Source organism: Strix aluco, chromosome 1 (genome assembly GCF_031877795.1).
Source record: "Strix aluco isolate bStrAlu1 chromosome 1, bStrAlu1.hap1, whole genome shotgun sequence".
Taxonomy (NCBI): Eukaryota; Metazoa; Chordata; class Aves; order Strigiformes; family Strigidae; genus Strix; species Strix aluco.
In genome coordinates, this window is record NC_133931.1 from 73,546,806 (window position 1) to 73,573,185 (window position 26,380).

The 26,380-nt window shown below is 39.0% G+C and overlaps 1 protein-coding gene across 10 annotated transcripts in view; it reads right to left on the minus strand.

The window, feature by feature from the left end:
• The window catches only part of FHOD3 (formin homology 2 domain containing 3), a 414,767-nt gene that overhangs the window by 81,426 nt on the left and 306,961 nt on the right, over window positions 1–26,380 (minus strand). For 4 of the 10 annotated variants that reach the window (XM_074825141.1, XM_074825109.1, XM_074825101.1 and 1 more), the window contains 5 exons: window positions 22,149–22,250; window positions 19,497–19,874; window positions 15,838–15,963; window positions 4,613–4,747; window positions 1,184–1,234 (listed from right to left, as the gene is read on the minus strand). In XM_074825141.1, coding sequence (XP_074681242.1) covers window positions 1,184–1,234; window positions 4,613–4,747; window positions 15,838–15,963; window positions 19,497–19,874; window positions 22,149–22,250 — 792 coding nt within the window. The remainder of the gene's footprint in view (window positions 1–1,183; window positions 1,235–4,612; window positions 4,748–15,837; window positions 15,964–19,496; window positions 19,875–22,148; window positions 22,251–26,380) is intronic. The other 6 variants (XM_074825132.1, XM_074825119.1, XM_074825169.1 and 3 more) reach the window with 4 other exon arrangements.

A 26,380-nucleotide genomic window follows, 5' to 3' on the forward strand; every position in this document is an offset into this window, starting at 1 on the left:
GGCTCAGATGCATTTCATTTCAGAAAATGCTTTAAACTATTTGTAATTGTTTTGACTGGAAGGACAAAGGAAAGCCCATCCACCTTTTCTTACTCTTAGAGATGTCAAAATAATTTTCTAATAGTAGCTTCTTCAGCCACAGCAGATCAGACTTCAGCCTGCAGAAATGAATTGCCTCCTGTAGGATGATTTTGTGAAAAAAACCCCACCAAACAACCCAAAACTAAAATGCAGCAACACTATGATTTCTGAGATGACTGCTCTCATACTTTGATAATGTAATTCCATCTTGACAATCCAAAAGTATCTCCAGAGTGTAACCTCTAGAGGAACTAAAAGCAGAACTGAAGCAACCTGGATGATTTTTCATCTACTATTTGTTCAGTAACATGCATATTTTCCAGGTAAAAACAAGAGCTCCCTCTAGGGTGTAATTACTAGCGAAGGTAGAGATGAAGCTACTGAAAAGCAAAGGTCTTTAGATGAGTAGTCCTTGAAAAATGTGCTTTCATAAGCACATAGCTCCCAGCCTAGCCCAGAGTTTCTAAACTACTTAATTGAATTAACAAAAGGAAAAAAGCTCCAAACCCTCAGTCCCTTTAAATAAGTTATTTAAATAAAACTAAAACAATGCCTCAATGATAAACACTCCTAAGATTTGTAATTTACTCACTGATGTTTAGAGAGATTGGCAAAGAGAACTTGGCTCTGAAAGATAAAAATATGCTGGAAGTGGGTCAGAACCATTTCCATCAGCCTGTGACTGCAGTTTTGCAACGCTTGTGACCCCAATTTCCTTTATCCTCAGCTGCCTTTTCTGACCCTCCAGAAAGCTTGGGACCCACTGGGTGAGAAAGACAGGCTTATTCAATTTATAACTATACTAAATTCAGGCAAATTTCTGAGGCAAATGAAGTAAGCTTATTTCCCACACAAATAGATAAAAGATAGATCATCAATCACTCTTATGCATTCCAGTCCCACTGCTCATCATTTATTGCTGTGCTTACAGCTGGACTTCATTCTCCTCTTTAATGAAACAACTGTTCTCTTATAGAAGTCTTTTGGAATAGAAGTGTTCTGTGCATGCAGAGTTAAAAATGTAAATACACAACAGCTCTGCAGTAAAGAATATAGGAAGTGCAAACAACCAAAGGGAAGCATGGATGCATTATATACAAACCTCTCTTCTCTTGCTTGTCTTAGTTCTTCTCTTTTGTCTAAATAATCACGGCTAAAAAGAGAATTGCAGTAAATTGCAGAGGAAACCAGAAGAATAAGGTAAGTAACAGAAGTACAAGTACAGTAGGAGAAACCAAGAGCAGTACAAACAAGCTGATCAGAGACAATGAAGGCTGCTGTCAACAAAAATTATTAGTTTGTTTCCATAAAAAAGACTGAAAAGTGTGTGTGTACACTTATCCATGCATACACCACAGGTATGTGTACACCAAATACATAGTTCAGAGGGTCATACAAGTAATTATAAAAAGTGAAGAACTTGAAGCACATTCTGAAACCTGGTATGTGAAATTAGATACAATGAGCTGGACTCATCCATGATGAGCAGGCACATTAGTGGCTAATAAACCATTCCTCATTTGCCTCATCTAGAATGCCCCGAAACAGGGATTGCAGCACCTGGCAGGCTAGATCAAGGCATGGAGCACACCATATCGGCCCTCTTTCTAAAATACATTTACTTGGTGTATTTTAGTTGCCACAGCTGGAAATGGGACAGCAGACTGGCATTACTGAGTAGGACAAGCCTCTGTTCTTACAAGGCACAGGCAGGATCATCGGACAGGTAACAACCTTTCACTTCTTTATTCTTCTCCCTAAGTTTTACATACAAACCTCCCTCTATCTCAGCTGACCCTCGCACAGCTCCTCAAATAACTTATATATTTAGCTTTTGCCAAGTCAACTTTGCTGGATGCCTGAGCACTGTGATTTCAGGCAGATGTGTCACACCCACAAATGTGGATGCAAATTTAACTCAGAGCACAGCAGAACCCAGTGAACATCCAGCCTGCCTCAGTATCACAGCAAGATAGTTCCTTACGATATATTTTTAATATTTTGTTGAATCTGGTGGACAAAACTGATGAGACTTTCACCTTATTTGTTAGATTCTTACACACCTGTGACTACCAGAAAGAGTTTCAGAATTACTCCATTTATGAATAAAACACTTTTTTTCCTCTCTATATTGTGTCATCACATAAATTACTTATCTTCTACTATACCAATAGCTATCAAACATCTGCTTGCCAGTGCTCTTCAAAAGTCCATTAACAGGGAATGCACACTGCTGTTTCAGGCTATCTCCACATCCTTTGAATCCCTGAACTGGTTATACTTTTATAATATTTTCAGAGTATTCTTTGGAATTACAATAGCTATGGGAGTAACTCCAAGGAAAAAAAAAAATCTATGAATTTTTCAGCAGGCAAATTTCCCCTCTGTCAACTTTCACCCTTCCCTACAGCTGAAGAATAACCCTTGTATTTTAGGACATACTGTTCTGCATATGCAACAGGTACAATAGTCCTTCTGCTGAGAAAAACATTCATCATGTAAAGCACTCCTTTTGCTAGCAATAGCTTATGAAGCTTTTTAACTTCTCTCCTAAACCCAAGCTCTTTCACAACTGGTGATGCTCTCCTTTAAATTATCCTCAATTTGTCAATAATGGTGCCAGAACCTAGTGCAATGTTCTCGAGGCAGAGTTGGAAAGAATGAGATAACAAATGAGTCACAATGGTAAATCCACTACTGCTCATGAGTTTGAAGGCTGTGAATTGCAAATGCTATTTTTAATCAAAAATACATCTTCAGAGACTGGGTTTCTAGCCAGAGTGATGATACGATAATGTAATCCCAAGAACTCTTACAAAACTGTCCATGACTGTTTGCTGTGGCTTTGTCTCCTCCTGCCAGACCGTTTAATCAACTGTGGGATGCTGTCTGTCTGCAAAGTTTGGTGGCTTTGGAGACCCTCTACTCAAACACAAGTTATAACTTTCGGGTGACCAGGGAACTCAAAACTAGAAGATGAAAACATTGGGCATTAGAAAACTCATCTTAAATACGCAACACAATCATGACATTTAGTTAACCAGTTTCTGACTCTGGAGTAATGGGAGGAAGATGTATATTTAAAAAATTTGGTTTTCTGACTTTAAGGAAGCTCTTCTAGTGACAAAACAACTACTGCAGCTAAGCTCTAGTGAAATGTGCAGATCTGTTATTCAAACAGGTCAAGCTGCCAAATGTCCTGGTGGCTTTTTTGGTCTGGGAGTTTCCTTTCTGAAAGATCATGTTGGCTGTCCACAGCAGCCTGCTGCAGCCTGATGATACCATTTAGAGGGAGAGCTTTTGGAAGGGGCTTGAAGACTGAGACCTGATTGTTTCTGTTTCAGGAGATCTTGGGCAACTGTTGGCTGCCAAAGATCCTATTATGGTGCTCTTCCACCTTCCCTCTGCCTCTCATTTTCTTCTAAACTAGCTATCTTCTGGAGCCAGGAGAGTATCTCCTTCAACCAACCAACCAACCACTAGTAAGTTACTCCTCTTTCCAAATTCACTATGACACAGATCATTTCCACTTCTTACTAAAGAGATGATTACAGTGAAAACAATCCTGCATACTAATAAACAAGCTCACATGAAAACCAGTGCCATCTTTTCCATAAATACCAACTCTCAGGCTATGAAACATTTATCCTACCATTTTTTAGATACTACATTATGTCTAACTACTAAAAATATGTTTACTTTTCACTCTTGTTTATGAGGAAACAAATCAGTTTCTTAGCATACACTCTTCAGAGAGTTGGCAAACCACTTCAGGCATAAGCTCTTTATCTATCCTAAGCCCACTGCAGTCTTTGCTAATGCCTGTGCTGGGATTTCCAGGCATGGATTTAACAGGAGGAGAGGGCTTGTCCCTTACTATCCTCAGGCGGCACACCCCAGGATCCCACAGCATACATGTTCTCAGATGTGAAAATGGAGAGCCCTATGTATTAAGCTGGGGCCTTTGTCTGGCTATGGTTTGAGCAATAATTTTGATAATTACTTTCTGTCATTTGCTGTTTCCAGGAGGAAGAGACACATGTTCAGAAAAGCAGGAAAAAGTAGTTAAAAACCACTATAAAGTAGTTTAAAAACATTGAAAGTAGTTTAAAACATCCTGAGACAACAAAACACTTTTATTTTGCAGAACATAAAAGCAAAAAGATGTCTCTGCTGTCCCTTCCTCACTTCTTGATACCTTCCTCCAACTGTTTCATCTTCAAACCCTATGCCTTGCTGAGATTATACTTTTGGGAGTATGTTAACTACTAAAACCTGGTCTCTTCAGATACCCACACAGTATGATTGGCAAATACATAGCTGCCCTTAAAAAAATTGCTGGTTTATTAAATGCCAAAATTCATCATGATGTGTTCAATATATCAGTTCTTAAGATACTTAGATCAAGAAAGGTATATGAAGAGACACACAAACTATTAATCAATTCAATTATTTTGGAATTGAATGTCTCAGTGATTTACAAATCCATCATACATTAAAGTAACAGACTAAAAGCAAATTTGGCTCCTACTTGAATTTGTTTCTTTCTTCACGTTCTATCCTTTGCAACCTTTCTTCTCTCTCCTGACGTCGTCTTTCTCTTTCTGCTGCCAAGGACTCCTGGTGCTGCCGAAAAGATGATGTAAGGAGACCACCCAAAGCTGGCCTGCAGAGAAGGAAGATCAGATTTCTCAGTGCCACTTTTATTGATTATACTGGCAAAAAATGAGTAGCAATCATTCTGCAAGTATCATAAGACCAACCAACAGAATGACATGACAATATTAATGTATGGATGCTTCAAAGCACTGGCTAAGCATCTTCTTGCTAAATTGATTTTAGATACAATGATGAGCTTAAAAATGACAGATATGGTGGGCTGCTTAAATTGCCAAATTTCTGAAGCAACTGCAATATTGTCTAAATATTTTAACTGAAAAGCTGAATCCTGTAAAGGATTTTTGAAATTTAAAAAAAAAAAAAAAAAAAAAAAGCAAGCTGGAATATTTTTCCAGCACTTTCCAAACATATTATGCAATGATTTTAAAAGCAGATGTGTCACAAACACCCGAGAATCCTGTATACAGAAAAACAAAAGTAAAAAAAGATGTCAGAACTGCTCTTCAGAATTTGAATGCTCTCTTAAGTAGGGGCATATTTTTCCTCTATACTTTAACAAGTTCTGTTATCATTATTTCCTCACTGCATGCACTGCAAGAGCAAAATTAATCACGTATAGGAGCGTATCAGTAAAATTCACAGGGACAGCACAGTTAGTTATAATCATTAAGTGGCATCAAAATTGTTATTAAAAAAATTAGAGGCAATGGGGTTGGAGCAGAACAGATTAGCCATTTTCCTCTCCTTGCGCAGGGCAGTAGTTAGTCTTCTCAAACCATTCTTAAAAACTGTTTGTCTGACCTGCCTTAAAAATCCTTAGTGATGGACGTACCACATCCATCTAGTACTTAACTACCCCTGCCAGCAAGAAACGCTTCTCTGCTGTCTAGCCTAAATTTATTTTTTTGCCATTTAGACCCACTTGTTCTCGTTCTGTCCACAGTGAAAAAAAGAACAATTTACTACCACCTGCTTTATGTCTAAGCAAGAATTAGTCTGAAAGTGGACTTTCGTTGCAGTCCTCTGACCACAACTATGAACTGGATGCTCCATGGTAGGTTACTGTAATGAAGAAGGCTCAATGTTCCTACCAGCAATGCATAGCAAACTTCTAGCTGTTGCTCAGGAAACTGTTAAGATGCAAGAGATAATGTGAGTAAATGCCCAGCCAAAATAGTGGGACTTTTTTGTCAGAAATGGCAGGCTTTACAGTAGACTTCTCAAATATTTAAATTATTTATTCTTTGAGATGAAACAGCTTCAAGTAGCAAATACATTTTAAAAAAAGCTACATGTATATTCACTTATAGTTTGGTCTTGACACAGATTTTTAACTTTTTTTACTGCAAGTACTCCTTTGGCTAGGAGAGTGGCTCCTCTCACACATCCTTTCCCAACGTTGTGGTACTGGTACCACCAATCTCTCACATAGCAACAGAGTGACCTCAGAGTAAACATGTCTGTCTTTCTGTCTCTTAGACAGGAAAAATCTGTATTGTAGAGGGTAGCTTTATACAGATGTAAATGTATCCACACTGATTGAATTAGACTGATAAAATCAAAGAGACATAACTCATGTAGAGCGGTTTCTCTGCATTGTTGTAACGTGAGTTTTGCAATGAAGGGATTAATGAGAGAAATAGATACTGCCTTTTCTAAAAAAGAAACTAAACCCTGTCTAAAGGAAGGTTCCCAAACCAGCAATACAAACCTGAATAAATTTTCATTATTTTTAAGAACTCAGATGCTTTCCCTTGCTTATTTTACATGCCTACGTAAATGTACTACATGTAGGCATTTAGCATAATGGCACCAGTTCACCAATGAAAATAGGTGTAGGAGAAGACAAAACCAGTAATGCATACCTTCCCCAAGTGTCTATGTGCAAGCAGAAACACCACAAAACATAGCCATTTCAGCCCCACTGGCAGCAGGGCAGTGTGAATATAATTTCAATAATTTCAATAAATTGAATTTCAATATGTCATATCCCACACACATAAACATTACATAAGATGGTATAAAACTTGATATTCTGTAAGCCTCTCTGCTGGCACTCCTCCAGAGCTACAGTATCAGTGCTGGATCACACTCAAACCCATAAAAATCTCTAATATGCCTTAGCACTAAGAAAAGACAAAAAAAAATTCCTCAAACCCTGACAGTCAAGTACATGTGGTGAATTTTCCCTAGAACATATTTTAAATTTATTTTAACTTTTGACCTTTCAGTGCATGTTGCAAGAGAAGGCTCTAAGCAGAAACAGTAGCACCACTGTACTAAGATTCAGAACCTAGAGCTCCATCCCTGTAGTAGCATGAAAAATAATGGCAATAAGGTTGGATATATCATCAGAAATTGCTCTCGGAAGGGGAAAACTGGACAGTGCCTCCCCATGAAGACATCTGGAAATAAACTGGAAGAGGTGGCAAAAAGAGGGTCCCTATCAAGTCTGTGCTCTTATCTGTTCTGTGTATTTACCTTGCTATCCCACTCTGTCCTATCCCATCCAGCTGCCCTGAAGTCTGCAAACTCCATTTGGAGTCAAAGGAAGTTATGACTTAATAAAACCTGAAGGAAAATTAAGGGGAAGGAATGGGGTGATGCTGAGAGACCAAAAGAGTGATTGTAGGTCTGCACAGCATCTAGCAGGTTGGAAACCTTTAGCTCTGACTAAGCTCTTTGGGGCTCCACAGTAAATACACATTGTTATCTAAGGGATTACAGAGGAATCACATGGAGATGTGCAGCTTAGTTCTGCAGATGGGATTCTAACCTGACCCTGGTAGTAAAATATCTCCACATGCCAAAACACCTTGTTTGGAGGTTTGATCTTGCACAGCTTGGCTAGAGTTGCTCACTTGGCTAAAATTTGCACATGTATGAACAGCAGACTCACAATCTAAATAAAAGATCCACAGCCATATACCCAGGAAAAAAGCCAATGTCTGAGAAACTGTAAATGAATATCCATGTGCCATATTAGTTTGCCACCTCTTGAAAACTAATTAAAACCATAAAAAATAGCCAAAACTTGTTATTTCCCACTGGTTATTTAATAAGTCCATACTTCAGCTGAGTTACAAGCTACAGCACAGCATGAACACGCATACCTGATTCAATTAATTTGTCCCAAACACAGTCAGCTCTGAACTGCCATATTGCATACAAGAGTTTATTGCATGAAATTGTCAAAACTAACACTCAAAGTTGTGAGCGGGTTCTGTTGAAACAGGTCATAATTAAAGAGACAGGAATGCAGCCAGGTGACTCCTTGTGTGGCACTGATTTCTTAAAACATAGTCAGGTCTTGGGTTTTCAGTCACATTTAGAAAAGGACAGGCAAATAAATAGCACTAATTTTGTAGAGTTAGTGCTTGCTTAGTGGTTAGACCCTGCAGTGTCCAGACCACTTGACCAGACACATCTCCCCCTGGTGAAGACCACACCTCACACCAAATGCTGAGACCCTGTGAAACCTCATAAACTCACAGTTTCACTGTTGTTATCAAACACTGTAACTCAGCTGGTATTTGGGTGCATCAATCCTCTTTTTAATGTGAACTGCAACTGTAAATGAAAAGATTTTAGTATCTAGTAAACTCTATCCTTAATTTTCTATGTGTGCATAAACTAAATCTGGAAGAAACAGGCGTTACTTTCACAGTGTACAAACCTGTAAAACAGCCAGAAGGAAAAGCAAGCGGTAAGAGGTATTCATCAAATATTCTAAATGATTTGAAAAGGGATTTGTCTATGTTTGGTTTGTCTGAAAAATCTGGGGGTTTTTTTTGTCTCTGTGTTCCCCTGGTAATAATGCTTAAAGGAAACTTTCCCTTTAGCTGAACTCATACTTGAATTGCAAATGGCAGCGGGACTGGCCAAACCAGCCAGTGGGAAGCTTGGGCTGAGCCTTCAGGTAATTTTGGTGCTTTGATGCTGTTTAAAGGGTGACAGTACCTTCAGGCTTCAGGAATATTTAAGTCTTACTGCCATAGTCTGCATTTTAAAAATGGGTAAGGAAGAAGAAGACTAAAAAAACCACTGGCATTGAATCAAAGGTGGCAAGAGATTTCAACAGAAGAGAGCATGTGAATACTCAATGAAAGCATAATAGAGTTTTCACTCACAAAATGGGGTTATAGCTAATATATGCCAGCATTTTAATGCTGGTGTCATATGTTACCAGTTGGTAATATCAACCATTTGTTCAACTCCACAAATACAATCCAGAAGGATGCTTGCTCTGACTACTATTTTTAGTCTTGCAGAGAGCACAAGGCTATTAAGAATGGACTGTTAATATAAAAATATTAAGAAAAGCTTTCTTCTGCCTGCTGTTAAAACCAGCAAAAGCTAAACAAGCTATGTTATTACACCCTCATTCCAGAAAGAAAACACACAGCAAGAATATGTCTAAGTCTGGGGATTTGTGAATATGGCTCCACACTACAGCATTAAGACCTGGGGCCAAATAGGTCATTAGTTACTTATCTTGTTGGAAGAAGATAGGAAAGAGCAAATAATAGGAAAAAAAAAAGAAGGAAAAAGAAGGCAACAAAAATATATACAGAGCAGAGGATACAAAGCTAAAACACTGATTGTAGGACAAAACTCTTCTGAACAAAAATTCAGCTAATCCAACCTACAGCATTTAACACAGCAGTAAATTAGTAATCATTATTAAAAACAAAAGCTCAGGGAGACAGAAGATATCTCACACTTTTTTGCAAGTGCTTGCAGTTTTCTGACAATACTCCATCAAAGACTGTATATTGTGAAGGGGACTATGTGACCTGAATTTTGCTAATCATGTTGAAAATCAAAGAAAACATTTCTATCTTACTCTAAGCCACCTAGTGACAGCAAAATTAAATTATCAACTTCAAATTTTCTTCATTCATGTTAACTCTGAACTGCTCTTCTTTTGCGGCTGCATTTTCCTCCATGCTGAAATTTTAAAATTTGCTAAATGGAAATGGTTAACTATAGCAAGAATACAAAATACAAATGTATATCTTTAGGAGCTAAAAAAAGAATTAACGGATGACTTATAATAGGAAATCCCTCTAGGTCATAAGGTTAAGATTCAGCATTTTCTTTAACATAACTAGGGTCAGAATCATTAATAATCTTAAGGAGGAAGCACTAATTACCCATTTTTCCAAAGTGCTCCTGCTCCAGCAGGCATGGGAACGCTACAGAGAGGGAACAGCCCGCAGCTCCTACTCAAGCCTTAAGTAACTGTAAATGTCTCTTGGCTTTAACAAAATAAATCCGCTTTCCAGCTTAGAAAGAGACAAAAGAGGAGGCAAAGCTGCCAAGAGCCATATTGCTTTTCACAGTTAAAGAAACTCTCTGTGTGTTATGTCTCTCTACATGACAGGGCAAATTCAAAAGCATGTTGATATAAGATTTTGCAAACAGACTAAACATTACTTGAGGAATCTTTACAAAACTTCTCTGAAAAATAAACACAAAATTGAGAGATAAAACTACTGACTAATGCTTCCTTTGAGAAAGAAACTTGAGAATAACCAAGAGAAGAACTGATTAGCATTAGACTTTTAACTGGCCTGAGGGGCTACACAAAATCAAGTTACAGAGGGGCAGAGCTGCACAGAGCCAGGGCAACGCATGAGGACTTTATACACACTCCTCTTGCAGGCTGACATGTACAGGTTTTACATTGTGTTTCTGTCTTTCTCCAACCAGTGGCTTCTCATCTTCATGAGAGCCACAAATTTCCTGGAAGTGGCTTGCAGAGCCCCTCTGTTGATCTAGGCTAAGGTACGTGTCCCCTGAGCATCAGCACTGCACACTGTGTGTTCAGCCAGCAACACGCTGCAGTCTGACATCGTAACCCAGCTCATGCTTTCTGTTTAAACATAGGCCCTATGATGAAGCCTACAAAGCTGCAATCAAGAATACTGCTTATGCAGTAGTTCGACAAGCAGCTAAGCCAGTGTAAGCCACCACTGCTTCCCAAATTGTAAATCATCAAGTAATTCCTAAGGTCATTTTTCCTCTTAAAATCTCAGCAATAAAGTTGAGGCTTTTGCCCTGGGCCACTATTATCAACTACCAAGCTATCCCTTCCTCATTATGTTATTCAGAGTGGAAGATGTGCTTGGCATTTACCACAAGAAAAAATAGCCACGGTCTCTGGTCTGAGAGCCCAGAAGTATGTATTAAGACACACAGAAGATGGTAGAAGCAGAAAAAATAGAAAGCCAAGGAAAGAGGAGCTGTTCTCAGGAGAGTAGCAGCTTTGTAGGCTGTATAGTGGGTTTTGTTTCATAGGTTTCTTGTTTTTCTTTAGTGCTTAACAGCTGGGGTAAGGTAACTCCAGAGTGCAGATTAATGATAGATGGTTAAAGGAAAAAAAAAAAAAAAAAGAAAGAAAAGAAAAAAAGAGAACCTGCCAAGAAGCTTCATCCAGCAGCACCTCCCTGATGTTGTCAATTACAGGGACCTTTAATTTTAGTAGAAAGCCTAAGTGAAAAGCTGTTTAGCATTCTCAAGCAGGGTTTTTTGTTTTGTATTGCTTTTAAGGTACACAAATTTGAAAAAAGCACCAGACTGCCAGAAAAATCACTGTTTCAGGCACCTAGAAAAGGAATAAAACTCAAAAGAAGAGCATTTGCAGACTTTTGTTGTGCTTCATGTTTACGCTTCAGGTATGGTTTTTAAAGTGTCTTTAAGATCAGTGGAGAAAAAAAATCACTTATAGTCTAAGTCATGCTAATCTTAGTGTCTGTGTGCACCCGTAAAAGCTTGAAGGTACATACAAGAACATGGAGATGAACACTCAACATTCAAGGCCCTGCATCATGGGAGCCCGAGGTAACATACTGCTGTAGATCATAAAGCAAGTAAGATGGAAAACAGATTAAAGGATGTGAAACATATTTCATCTTTCCTAAGTCTATTATCTAATGGTCTGGAAAACCTGGAGAGTGCATCAAACAGGAATAATTTGCAAACACCATAGAAGACCCTTATCAAGCTTGGAGATTTGGATGAACTTCAGAGGGACCAGCCAGAGGTGGAGACTAAGTTCATAGGGACTGGCCAAAAGGATCCAGAAGTGGAGGTTTGCGAGCTGAACTTTCTGGCATTTGATTCAACAGACAGAGGCAAGAGGGGACCATGAACTCTTGCTCCCTCAGCACACAGTGCCCTGAGAAGGCGGCTTTTCGAGCTAGGCTAACTGCACTGCTGTTTGACAGTAGGGAACTGTCTCCTGGCAAATCCATCAGAAGAAACCTACCTTGGCAAACACACTAGCAGGATATTTTTCTGGCAATGGAATGAATTAAAGCTGGTACTGAATTCAGGAGCCTTAGAAGTGAGACTCTTTCAAGGGTCTCCTCTAACTATTGCATGTTCCACAATGCATACACTTTGCCACCAAAAACACACTCTGAGGGGGTGTGAAGCTTTGCAAGTAATGAGTTTGCTGTCCAGCTACAGACTCTAGGCTGCAGCTTTCAATTTGAGTGACTATCTTAAATTCAGAGTCTGAGAAGGCAGTCTTTGGCTAAACAGAAATAATCTAGGTGTGAGCACAAGGCATAGAAATATAGAAGTCTTATAACACCTTCTTCTCTCAGGCAATGCGGTGACTCAGAGATACAGAAAAATGCTTTTTTCCCTGATGTGCTGCAGCTATGTCTTGCTCTTCCCCTTTGTTACCAAAATTTATGAGGTTAAGAAATTGAGATAATTTTTTTTTTCCTTTAGAAAGTAGGAGAGAGTTAATTGGTGATTTAAGTCATGAAGAGTGGGAGCAGTATATTTATGGAGCAAAGCAGTCTTTGGCAGCTAAACACAGGATGACTGGGTTATACTTCTTATGCATTAGGAGCAACTTGCACAAGCAGAGAGATGAGAGAACCAATATACCCTTTCTTCTCTCCCAAGGAAGGGCTGTACAGAAAGTGCCCTGCAATTTGCCCTCCTTCAGCGGGATTTCCATGGCTGCAATATGCACTTCAGAAACATGGCTCTCCACAGGGGACCCAGAGAAATGAGAGAGAACAACAGTATTGCAAGAAGTTGGCAAAAGGCTGCAGCTGAATTTAGAAACCAAGAAACAGTCAAGTAAGCCTTTTCTTCTGCTGTACAATCAGAAATATATACATTATGTGGATTTCAAAGAACAAAATCTAGTTACTTTTGCATTGAATTATACTGCTCTTTCGGATTCCCTACTGTTCTTAGCCAAAGAGGGTTTTAAAAGTATGAATGTCAAAATGTCAACCACACTGCTTCTTTCCACCTAAGTTGTAGCTCTTGTTTACATAAGCAAAATGCAGCCAAGGGTTTGAAAGGCCTGTCAGGGTAACTGAATGGAGCATGAATCATTTTGCTGGGCACTGGTCTAAATGCTGCTTCCTCCTTCCTCCTCATTCTCAAGGTCAGATAAACAGTACCAGGAATTGCATCTGAAGCTCTTACCTTCATGATAAAAACCAGGAATCTTTCTGTGGAGGCTTTGGATAACTGTAATCGTAAGCTGAAAGCAGAAAACTCACCTTGGAGCTAACCACAGATACGCATCTGCTTCTTATCAAGTGTCTTCCTGTCCCCCACCTAATCTTTCAACTTTTTTTGGTGTTTGTATCCATGTAAAGTTTTACCATCAGGAGGTAGGAAATAATGTTCACATAATCTAAGGCAAACACCATTGATAGAAGACTGTGAAAACTTCCACAATACTTTCCACTTACTTATCAGTGTCGAGCGTAGTGTCATGCAGAGCCTGCTCTCCAGTAAGCAAATTCTACCTGTCAATCTCTGCATGGACAGTTCTGCAACCCATGTCTTTAAGGACAATGAGGTAAAAGCAGGCTTCTGCCCCTCTTCAAAGCAGTCACTCCATTAGAGCCTGCTGAACTATAATTCTGCAATGCCAGTGCACTCAAAAAACCAAGACTTGATGCAAAATGGCATCTGAATCTGTACATTTAATTATTTTTCAAGAAATACCTGCATCTAGTCTGCAGGCAACAGACAGCTGTGGCGTAAACACATTTTTCATGCTTCTCAGAGACTAACAAACAAAAAGCATCAGGCTGTAACATCCCTCAAATATAAAACCACAGAAATCCTGGTAAGTTCAACTGCCATGAATAGCAAGCTGCAAATTTAAACAAGAGTAGAGAGATTTTTATCATGTGAGGTGGAAAGCAGTAAACGTAACCTGAAGGGAAGACAGAGATGCAACTCTGAGACACTTAAAACAGGTAAGAGGGATCTGATAGTTGAAGGCAGAACACTTTCCAGTTTCACAGAGAAAAGTAGGACGAGGTATAATGGCTGGAAGATGCTGCTAGACAAATTGGCCTCAAAAAATGAAATATTCTCCTAGCAGTGATGATAAATACTGGAATGTTTTCCAGGAGAAGTCATGCCCTGCCACTTGAAAACACGTGAAGGTACAGGGGTCTTTCATTTAGCTTCTGTGAGACCCATTACAGGTCACAACAGATGATTACAGAGCTCCCCTCTGGCCTGACTCTCCATGAATCTGCAAATTTTACAGCTTCATCCTGTGGGGCCAAGGCATTTTGGCTCGAAACCAGCAACGCACTTACGCGCATACTGCAATGAAAGCTTGCTTCCTTTACTGGCCAGTGCAATCAACCTCTTGCAGGACAAGCCCAACAATCTTCAGCCATCTCAGAGTTTGACGACTTTGGGGTTTCTTTGCTGCAGTAGCAATCAGAAGCTTACAACAGCAGGGGCTTGGAAATCTAAAACTTCAAAAGCAGTGGGATACTTTTAATTCTTGCTTATCTTGCATCTACTTTTCTAAGGTAAAAGGGTATGAAAATGCTGGTTTAGAGTTTTTTATTATGGTTTCACTCGGAAATAATTTAATTCAGATCAGGAAAGACAAATCGAGGCAAGTTACTCTAGGAAGATGAGCAAATGAAGAATGATGCCTTTCTCCAAAGATAAATTTAATGTAATTACTCACCTGAAAAAAAGGATTAAATCAATACCTCATTGTTAAAAATACACGCATGCTGAAAGAACCTAACTTGAACCACTTTGACTAGTAGACTGAAAGGATGTGAGGCATTAGGTAGATTCAAACATATATACATACATGCACAAACATGTATACATATATTTATATACACATACAGAAATATTAAAAATTTCATTAATAAAAATTAATTGGAATACAGACAAAGGATCCTGAAAAAGCCTTCAGTTCAAAAAAAGGGTGGGAGACGGAATTTTTATGAATTAGAGGCCAATTTGACAACAAACAATCCAAAGCCCATCTGGCCTAATAGGAAATTATTTAATTAAATTATTATATTAAATTATTTAATTAGATTAATTAAAAACTTCTACCCATCCTCCTTAAACTCAGCAGGACATTCTTTGAAGCTGTCACTTACTTTCAGGTTGTAAGAGTCAGTTAATTTCTGGTGGCCCAGATCTCTCGCCAAGAATTTCTTTCATGTATCCATAACATTTTCCTATCTTTTTTCTGCCCCTAGTACCTTACATAATTCAAAAGAGTATTCTGATTGTTCAAAATACTGCTTTTTTTGTTGCTGCTATGGGGTGTTTTCATTTTTTTTTTAAAGTGAGGTGATAATTGGTAGGTTATCATGAGCTTGGTTTACCTACAGCAAGAAACGTTTTGCCCTTTATGAAATACAATGAGATATATCATGTATTTTCAAGGAAGGACAAAATTATGGCCTAGGAAATTCTGAGTTAAGCACATTTCCAAGATTTTATAGTTGATTTAAGATGATAGAAATGAAAATAGATCTGCCTGAATTTATTTTAAAAAATGGAAAGAAATAAAATGTGCTTTAATTCACTTTTTAATACTCAGAACAGCATATGTGTGAAGCAACTCTGTTTTATCCATTTAAGTGGAAGAAGCAGAAGTGGGATGGAAATACATCCAGCCTTTAACACCACGTCAGAGAAAGGCATGAGAATGAGTGGGAAATTAACATGTCTACATTTCTGTCCATTTTCTTTCCAACGTTAGAAAAGGTCTGTCTAGAAGATATTTCCAGTACCCATTCAGAACAGCTTACACTCATCTCCATCCTATCTATAAAGGAACTGTTGTTAAAAGACTGATTTACAAACCTGTCAGATTTGGTCTCTTGAGGTGGTGAGAGAGTTGTCCCATAACGAGAAGTGGGTGTTGTAGGGGCACTGACACCAGGGTAAGGTCGCGGAGAAGAGTAGGAGCTGCTGCCATAGCTATTGTATCTGAAGAAATGGGAAAGAAAGTAGGAAAAAGGGAGAGAGAGAAAAAATCTGTCAGCCAGCAGGCATGCAACAGTAAATCCTCTTGTTTAGGGGGTGGCAGTGATCCCATACCCCAGAACTTCTCAAACATCCACCTTCTGAAAATATTGCTCTAATCCCAGTTTCAAAATATGCAACCTATCATATCATTTTAATATCAACTATGTCCTGGACATACTTGATTCAGAGAGTAAGCTACTGCTATGGAAAATAATGCGAGATTAAAATGGTCCTTCCATGTGACAACTCAGAGCAGGAATACTTAAATCACTGCTCAGTTACTCAAAATTATTAGCTGTTTTGGGAGCTGATATACAGCCTCTAGAAAAGGGATCAAACCAGTCCAAGTAAGCAGCATTCACATCTAGTGAAATTAAGGAAAGCAGCAGCATTTCCAAGACACGGCATTTCCAAGAACATAGACATCCATGATGTGATAATATTTGTGTTATAAATGGAAAGCATCCACATTATTTTCAGTTAAAGCAGGTGGTATTTTCTTTCCCTTCCCCCAGCATAAATCATAGCTTATGTATCACTTCTTACAATGTCTGTAAAAAGTCATGACCATGGTTAAAAAGACATGTCTCTGGAAGCATGGCTTTGGAAAATTCTATCAGATATCTCCTCTATTAAAAAAATCCCCAAACCTGCTTGACTTCAATGTGAGCTTGCTTATCAGAGAAATTGTTTCCAGGACTCCTGGAATGGACACCTCCCAAGAGTCCCTTGTATCAATGTTTTCATCCTGGCTCACGTACTGAATAGAAAAGGCAGTTGTGTTGCTCTGCTGTGCCTTTTAACCATCGTACTTAAAGAGCATGTCAAGGAGAGATTCCTGATTTAGGAAAATGTTAACATTTCTGTTCACAGGCTATACCATTTTCCCATGTGGAAAGCATATGATGCTCTGTAGGTGAGTACTTTGCAAGGCCAACTCATCCAAATGACAAAATTCACTTCAGGAAAAAGGGCAACATAATTTTCCTTATTATAATTCATAAGATATAATGTACCCTACTTCACTGTATCTTTTCTCTGCTGCTTCTTCTCCCATACACATCAGCACTCAGTAATTTCACTCAGCAATTTTATTTGAAAAGGCTGGTTGGTTTCCTTCAGCTCCATTTAGCACACTCATCTAGCCATGCAAAATTTCATTCAAAGTTTCAAGCTTCATTCCTTAGGGTACAACAGCATTGCTGCCTGCCAAGGCCCATGTTAAAATCAGAATAGATTTCAGGTAGGGGTTTTTATAATGGAAGGGATCATGCTTTAGAGACCATTCCCCCTTTGGCAGTGATTCTAGGTTTCTGTTTTGGAAAACACCCCACCATTACCATCTATTTTTGAGACACCATGCTGACTGCCCGGGAACAGGAGTAATTTTGGAAAAAAATGCTAACGTGCAAATTTCTGAGCTACAAAAGGAATTTTTCAGAAAATAACTGTCTTCCTGGCATTCCTGCCCTAGAAGAAAACTAACTAGAAACTAGAGACAGTGGGCCAGTGGAAGGCTCTGTAGCTGGACAGTGTGGGGCTTCCCTGGTAGCATGAGCTGGCATGGGTCTTCTCTCTGGTAGGCTTAGCTCAGATGTTCTGCCTGTGCCCATATTGAGTGAGAGATGAGAAAATCTGTGGTCCTGAGAACAACTCAGAAGAGCTCATTCAGTATGCTCCTGACAGTAACAGAAACCTCCATTTCTGTTTCAATCAACTGAAAGGAGCCCTTCTTATCAACCATTACATTTCTTTTTCTCCTGTTCTGCCCCATGAAAAAGCTGACACAGTGCAGAATCCTTTTTCAGACCAAGGAATTTCAATTAGACCAAAGGTAGCTCTCATTAAAACAGAGAGAACACACCTGAGTCCTTCTATGGACTCAGACCTACAAGTATTAACAATCAAATTCAGAGGGACTGGCCTGGACACGGCATCCCTATATATCAAATTTAGAGGGAGACAGATGCTGGAAGAGTAGCAATACAAAACCAACACACCACGGTAAGTCTGTATCCTGTACACAATGTTTATCTTTCTAACCTTCCTCTGCTAGTGGCTATGACTTCCATTTTTCCTTCCTGTCTTATATACCAATGTAGATGCAATGGCCTTCTCCCAGGACCGTTCACTCTGAAGAAACCCCAGATATTTACCTCTTTTATAAACACATTACTGCCCAAATCATGCAAGCTTTTCCCTCTTTTTTCTCTGTATAAACTCAGCACAATCCTCCCCCACACCATGCTCTTGATCCTGTGTGGTCACTAGAAGCACAAGGATGGTCAGAGGAAAAAAAATCACTGCAGAAATAGTAAATATTGCAGGTACAGGAGGTATCTAGGAATCTACTCTCTAAAAAGTGTAATTCTAACAGCAGCAGCAATAAGAGAGCAATAAATGAGTGTGAGAGGCCTAAGGGAAATTTGCACCTATGCAGGAAAAAGTAAATTTAGAGGAATCCCAGTGTTCGAGCTGCAGGTGAGGAAAGATACTTAAACCAAGACCCTTCTCAACAGCTGCTTGGATTTATAGGCTTTTCAGTGGAATGAAAAAGCGACAAAACCCACCCACCTATTAGAAGAAAAAGATTGAAAATTAAAAGGATCAAAGGAATCAAAATATTTGTTCACATGCAGAAATTCAGAAGGACTGTTGGAGAAAGGAAGAAATAAATACACTCACAATATATGTGTACATTTTCAGCGCCTAATTCAGAGAACACTGACCATTGGGAGAGACAGCTAAAAATCATCAAGCTCTTTTCAAGATGATCTTCTAGCATTTTTTTTAGTGTTACCTGTTGTCATTCTGTTTTACTTGAAAACAGATTGAGACAAAACAATTTCTTTTTGTTTTTAAATGGGTGGGACAGGGAAATTAAAAATTAAAATTAAAAACTAAGAGGAATACATGAGGAGCAACTGAACTGAGCACCTGTTTTGGAGGGAAAACTATATTCTAAGTGCTACACTCTCTTTATAGGGTTTAATCTACTTCTCTTATTACAAGCACAAGTTGAAATGGCAAAGACAGGGATATGCACTGTATTCTAACAACAAATTCGGGATTTGGCAGTTCAGTCTTTGAAGCCAGGATGAAGCTCTGAATTCCAAATGTTGATCTGATCTCTCTTGGTTTTATAGCAGAAGAGCTCCATTAATTTTCATGAAATCGTGTCTTCAAATTACATTGTTGTAAATGAGAGCAAAATGGTGCTCCTTTCTGTGATCTCCCAAATCACAGGTTATTTATCTACTGCTGTATAGAGGAGGCCAGGATACTTATTAACTATAGACCTTGAAGAGGAGTAAGACCAAATGAAGGCAACAAAGGGGAGAATATCAATCGAATCAAAATACAGACTTACAGGACTAAAACTAATACAGTGTGTTCTGGAAATAATACAACACACAGAGTGCATTATTGTCACTATGAACCTCTTGAAAGGCATTATTCATTTATCTAAAAATTGTCAGCTATATACAATCTACCTGTTTTCCCTCATCATTTCAGCTTCCTTTTCTTTCACAGATGCTGGAGACTCTTCAAAGTCATACGAGAAGAGGTGAAAAGGAGTATGTGGTACATAAGGTAATTTCTCCACCGTTGGAGATGCCTTTGGAGTAATGGATGCTGATGAATTTTGGGAAGAGCTTAGCAATGCTGCTGCAGGTGAAGATGGTGATGAAAGAACAGAATTATGATGAGAGACAGATGAGTCAGGCACAGAAGAGGAGCTGCTAGAAGAGCTCTTTGATCTAGAGCAGGAGAGAGGCCTCTCAGCTGGAGAAATGGCACTGGAGACGGCTGAAGAATCACAACACTGTGAAACGTTTTCATTCACAGCCTCCCGTGCACCTGGGACTCCACTGCAAGAGGAAAACATCATGAGAAAGGGAAGGGAAGGAGAGAAAAATGGGGAAAAGAGAGATCAGTAGATAGTACCTCTTGAAGGAAAAAAAATAAGGAGAGTCAGACAAACAAAAACTTCCTAAATTTAGACAATCAACACTTTTTAATCTTTGTATCCCAAAGGGATTCTTCTTGGGGCTGGAAATACTGAGGAATGGAAGTGACTCAACTTAAAGGAAAGGAAGGGATTTAACCCACAGGCTTCAGAACTAATTTTCATGAACCTTTTCACAAACATTTTCTGAACAATTTTCAAGTATTTCAAGTTAGGTTGTAAGCATTGTCAGAGCAGTACAAAGCAGTCTCAACACACTGGACAACATGGTCCACAGAGTATAGATGCTTCAAGATACAACCTGCATGACTGCCTCTTCAAGGCCAGATATCTGATTATCATCCTCCCTGGTGATCTGATCTTTTTACTAAAAATGTTCATCCACCAAAGATGAAAACAAAACCCACTCAATCAGCACTGTTTTGCCAAAATTAAGGTTTAGAATGATTTCAAAACCAATGCCTTAGCAGATCATTTGTCTAGGTATGAAGACATTAATTTCTGAGTGTCAGCATCCCATGTTGGTGTTAGAGACTTGCAGAGTTGCATCAAGTGCAACAGAAAACACATCTGCTCTGCTCTAGTGAAGGCAGGTGTTGGTGAGTGACAGAAGCAGCAAGGCAGGTGAAAAGCCATGGGATCTGCACTCTGGGATATCTGTTTTTTGCTAGTAGCTCCAGCACAAACACTGTGGATGGGCTTTGGGCTGGATTACTCAGCAGGTGGCTGATTTCACTCTCCTAAGACCACCCCTGCAATCCACCTACAGGCATGCAAGGCATGGCCCTTATCTGAGGAGTGTGGGTTTGGCACAGCATATGGAACAAAACCATAATACGTTACATATGCTAGGATATTATGAAGTTAATCATCAGGTATATACCAGGTAATCATTCTGCACAACAGCAGCACAGTGGGCAATGTGGAAACCTTCATCTATTGCACCAGCTGTGCATGACAGGAGTCACTGAAGCCAGGCTAGTGCTACCCATCCTGACAGCATCTAACACAAATGGCCAGGGTACAGATCATTTTTGCTATGTTACAGTGACAGTGAAGGGAGGTATTTAGAAAAGCCATTGTAATATCACCCAGTTATCTCAAAAAGACGATCTAAAAGCACATCACGCCCTTTACACAGCTCTTCCTTGTTATTTTTAACATTTTTATGTATTTTAGTATATTCATGTGCTATACTAATAACTTGTATCTTAGCTTTGACTTTTAAGAATTGGATTTGAGGAAATTATCACTTAATTTTGAAATTTCAGGCAGCCATTGGCAAGATTTGCAGACTAGAAGATATTAATAACAACAGTACAGTATTTTCTTTGGAATTCGCACATTAAACAGTTTCCTTTCTTCCTTCTGTGCTGTACAGTGTCTGCGTGAATGTGGTTTATTTAAAAAAAAATCCAATCTCATTTGCTGAGTTGCAAAGCTAAGCAATTTAACCTAAATCAAATGGCTGTCTGGAAGAAAGAACATATTTTCTTTCTTCCAATTTATTAGGGTAAAGTTGCCAGATGCCAAATCCATATATACCTCAGAAATAAGTGGAAAATTTTAACATGAGAATATTGTTTTGATAGGTGGTTTGTTTATATGCGTATATATACAGAGGGGCAGGTATATAGAAAATTACATATATATATATATCAGCTTTGCCTCGAAGTAGTTCTTTCCTATTAAAACATGAACAAAATTGATAGAAATCATAGGCAGCATTCAAAAAATGTCAATCTTCTTCATAGCAACAGATATTGCTAGTAAGGTTGTATCATTAAAATAGGGATGAAAACATAAAAAGCAAGCAATATCTTCAGCAAAGAGCTGCAACGTTTCACCATTGCCTTAACTAAAAAGACAAACCCAAGTCATGCTTAGCAGTTATGTTCTTTGCTAAATCTTTTAAGATTTGTGAGTGTTACTCGTTTTGTACAAAGGGAGTGAGTGCAGACAGTTCTTAGTGCATTGAGCCTATGTAATAAAACATGTTTCCATTAACACACACACATCAACAAAGTTTTTAAAGGCAAAAAGATTTCCTTTTGGGGTGGCTTTAACAGGTGATCTAGGAATGTGAGTGAAAAGGTAGATGCTGCTGCACACTGTGCTGGTGAGTTCATGCCAGAGCCTGAGGAAAAGGTGGAGGGACGATGTTGAATCCTGGTACCTGGCTTTGACCTGACTACTGGCCTCTTCCTCCCCCTCATCCTCAGTATTGGGCTCTGTGACTGGCTGTTCTTCTTCCTCCTCTTCACACTCTTCCTCCTCTCTGAGGTCAGACCAAGGAAAGAAGCATGCAGCGGGATGGAAACAGAGAAGGTGGAAGAGAAAACGATGTGAGTGCCCAGAAAATGAAATGCAATGAAGTTAGAAATGGAAGGAAAACACTGGGAGGGGGGGGGGGGGGGGCAAGTTACGGCCTCCCTATGTTAGACAAAAGGCCACCTAAAACTTCCCACTAAGTCTGTGTGGGTGCAAGGGTAGCTACCAATACAAAAATTTTATCCTCTCCCCTATTTACATATTTTACTATTAATTTTTACGACCCCCAAAATGACATTGTTTTCTCTCGAGCTTGGCTTTCCATTTGCTGTTGCCCTACCTGCAGAGGCATTAATGGAAAACATTCATGACAATACCAATGTTCATCTCGTTAGTCATTAAGCTGTGTCTGTTTGGCTTAAAGGACAGTACACGCTGTGCTGGCATGAGACAGCTAGCACTGGACATCACACTTTCTAAATTAACACAAATAAAACATTCCTGTTAAGCAACTGATGGCTCAATTGGAAAACAGAACAGGCTGAGCCATTAAGTTAGAAATAACAGAGAGACCAAATCAGTTCAGGATTACTTGCAAATAGCAATATTTAAGTTATCGGATGCCAGTACATGAATTATTTCAGTAAAGAGTCATTAGTATGCTCAAAGCAGGCTTTGGTTCAGCAGTAATTCTGGCAGAGGAGAATTGTAAGTCACACATAAAGCCTCCATAACCTACAAACCATGTAAGTAAAAAAGAAAACCATATTAAACAAAACAGAAAAGGCTACATTGTCTGCCTCCTGTCCCTCCCGTTTATGCTTTTTGCTCCCCAAACCAATAAGCTCATGGAATATTTAGAAAATATTTTCTCTTTGGACTTCTTCTGCATTTACAGTTGATCTAGTTCTCCACTTGATTTAACGATGTATACCATTAGGTTCTGCTCCATGCAAAAAACCTCCCACCCATACAAACAGTAATAAAGTTTGTAAGACACTCATATTCCTTGCATTTCCCTGAAAGCTGGTTTTCTTTTCTCTAATTCTGAAGGGATGCTCTGTGCATTTTTTTCCATTTAGAATTAGTTCCCATGTCATAAGAATAATGAATATTTACAATGTGAGATCATGAACTCATTGAGTGCAGTGTAAAGGGTCAATATCCAAAATTTGTGGCATTTGTATGGAATTAGTTATAGAGTAATCAGGAAAACAGCAGCACCTGGACCTCTTCCAATACTCTGGCAAACATCTACAAGGTAAACACTTGCAACCATTCCTGAGGTATCATGGTGACATAAACATCTCAGTCGTAATTTCTCTATATGCCTGTCCTCTCCACAAACATGTAACTCTCCTACAGAGACACCTCTCGACTGCCACACATGTATATATTGGTATACCAAAAAAAGAAAAAAAGGAGTTGACCAGGGAGCATTTGTACAATCCCTTCTCCTTACAAGTGGACAGTTCGGGACTAGCTTTGCTATTATCTCCTGTGAAGCGCAAACATCTGCATCTGCCAGTCCTACAGCAATCACATTTGGGAAATAACTCATGAAGCTCTGTGGGATCATGGTTCTCTGATAAGACGACAATGCATCATACAATGCTGATAGCATGGCTATTGCTTATATGAACAGAGCAGCCCAGTTATTACTATTTTAAGCTCTCACCAGGTTTCCAGATTGATGATGTCAAATTCCTCACTCTCCTCAATTGTCTCAAAATGCCCAAAATAGTAAGTGAAATATTCACCTGATATGGCGGATCTCATAAATTTGAAAGACTTCTTTGAAAATTTATTTGTTCGCATAAGTGCATGGTAGTAAGGACAGGAGTTTATACAATAGGGGTTGAACTTGGAACCACTGAGCTATAATTGCACTGAACAGACAGAGGAGCTGAAAAATAAAAGGATCCAGAACTGAGAGGGTTAGATCATGTTTAAGGATCACTTCATAACACAGGATAATCAGGTCTCTAAACTAACACTTGCCAGGTGAGCAACATGTCCTGGATATTTTCCTTGAGATCTTGTCATATTATTTTTACATCTTGTGTTTATAACCCTGAACCTATGGTCTAAAGTCTTGATATCAAGTCTTTTATATACCAGCAATGAAAGCTGTTCCTTTCCCCAATGTGCAGAGTTTTTGTAATCAGTATTTATCAGATTAGGATATTTAATTGGTACCTAAAGGCCTGAATCTACTTTTACTGTACAGTCTGTTTCCCTAGAGCCAGCTGAAGCTTGGAACTAAACAGGAACTTTCTATTCTAATTTTAGGCACCTGTTTCTGAAAATGCTGAGCTTCTGTGTAGAAAGTGTACAACTGTCAAGTGAACCATATATTAAATGCTACAGGTGAGCAGTAATCAGTTAAAATACAATCCTCGGGTTTCTTACTGCTGTGCAAAGTATTGTTCTAATCCATTATTGAGAAAAATGGATTTCCATACATCTAGCTTAATTATAAATATGAAAACACCCTAAATTAAGCCTATAAATAATAGCCTTCATAATAGGATATATGGATATTAGGATATATGACCAGTTCCTCACAAAATAATTACTGCACCTTACCCTGGAAGGTCTAGTTGTCTCTAAAATATCCTGAATACCAATCAGCTTTTAAAACTACAACAGAAATGTCCATATAAGCTCAGGTTAACAGTTGAAAAACAAACCAGGAAACGGAACTGTGAGATCTCAATTTCCAGAGACATCAATGACATTTTCCATAAGCACCAGCATTTACTTAAAGATATGACTAAAATATAAATAGCTCTTAAGAATATACATGATAATTATGTTTAAAGGACCACAGCTTTTTACATACATGCTTCTTTCTGGTAAGTTGTACTGAAGGCTAAGTTATAAAACAGGAAATTATTTTAATCTTTAAGTCAGTTACTGGACTGAAAACCATCACTACATAAAGACCAGTTTGGAACCTGTAAGGTTTTGGTTTCAGTCTGTAGGTAGAGACACACTCCTGCCTACAACGAGAAACAGAACTTGGACCAGGAGGTGATATGATCTACATGGAGCTGAAGGGAATGTTTAGCCCCTGTTCTCCTTCATGATGGGTCACGAACTATTGATAATGTCATATGAAGGAAATGCTTCTGTCTGCTGTGATGTTTACCTGCAATTTTGTCTTAGGAAGCAAAAGGTCAAGAGCCCACTTCCCAGATGTTATGACCTGCTGTACTCTAAAGGAGCAGATCAATAGTAACAGCCCCTTAATTTGTATATTATTTGCGAATATCATATTTCAAAAAAAAAAAAAAAACCTATGCATGTACAGCAACCCTGTGTGGCACACTTGCTTTTACAGTTTATAATCAGACATTAACACATCCCTAATGGGTACTGTTTCCAAGCTGAGTATTCTGTTGAAAGTTAATCTCTTATTGATTAATTGCACATATATCTGAACTGTGGATAATAACGAAGAAAATTGAATTAACTGGGTGGACTCTAAGAAGGGAGCATATGCAAATCATATACACACACCATCCGCTCAGAGCTCATGGAGTACATCAAGCACGCGTTACATGCGTATTAGAGCAACTGGCTTGGTGGACTGGCACTTCCAATGCTGCTGACAGCAGTGCCTGATCTACAAGAGCTAGCTGCTGAGCTCTGAGATTGACAAAATCATAAAGATGAGTTTATTTACTCCTGACCCAAAAAGAGGACCTCTGTAATCACCAGAGTCAGCTTTTTTTATGACAGAGGCTGGAAATTAACTGACGTCTTTGCGTCCAGCTGTCTAGGAACAGTGAAGTGGCTCTGTGGGCCCATTGCCATACCTTAACTGGTGGATTAAATTCTGGAGATTCCAGCAAGATCATTCTTCTGTCAGACCAAGGACTCTTTCCTCAAATCTCCTTGACTTCCAGATCAAAAGCTTCGAAGAAGCTTTGATTGGAAAGCTCTCTTCCTCTGCTAATATTATCTCTAGGAGGACAGCAAGTACATGGCAACTGGATGGAAAGCCAGAGGAAGCAGCTGGCTCTGCATGTGTTGGCTGCTGAGATGACTGGTGGTGTGCACAGAGGCAGGCATGCTCCCCAACCTGGGGGAGCCAATTTGGCCGAGGGAAACCTGCACAATGGAAATAAG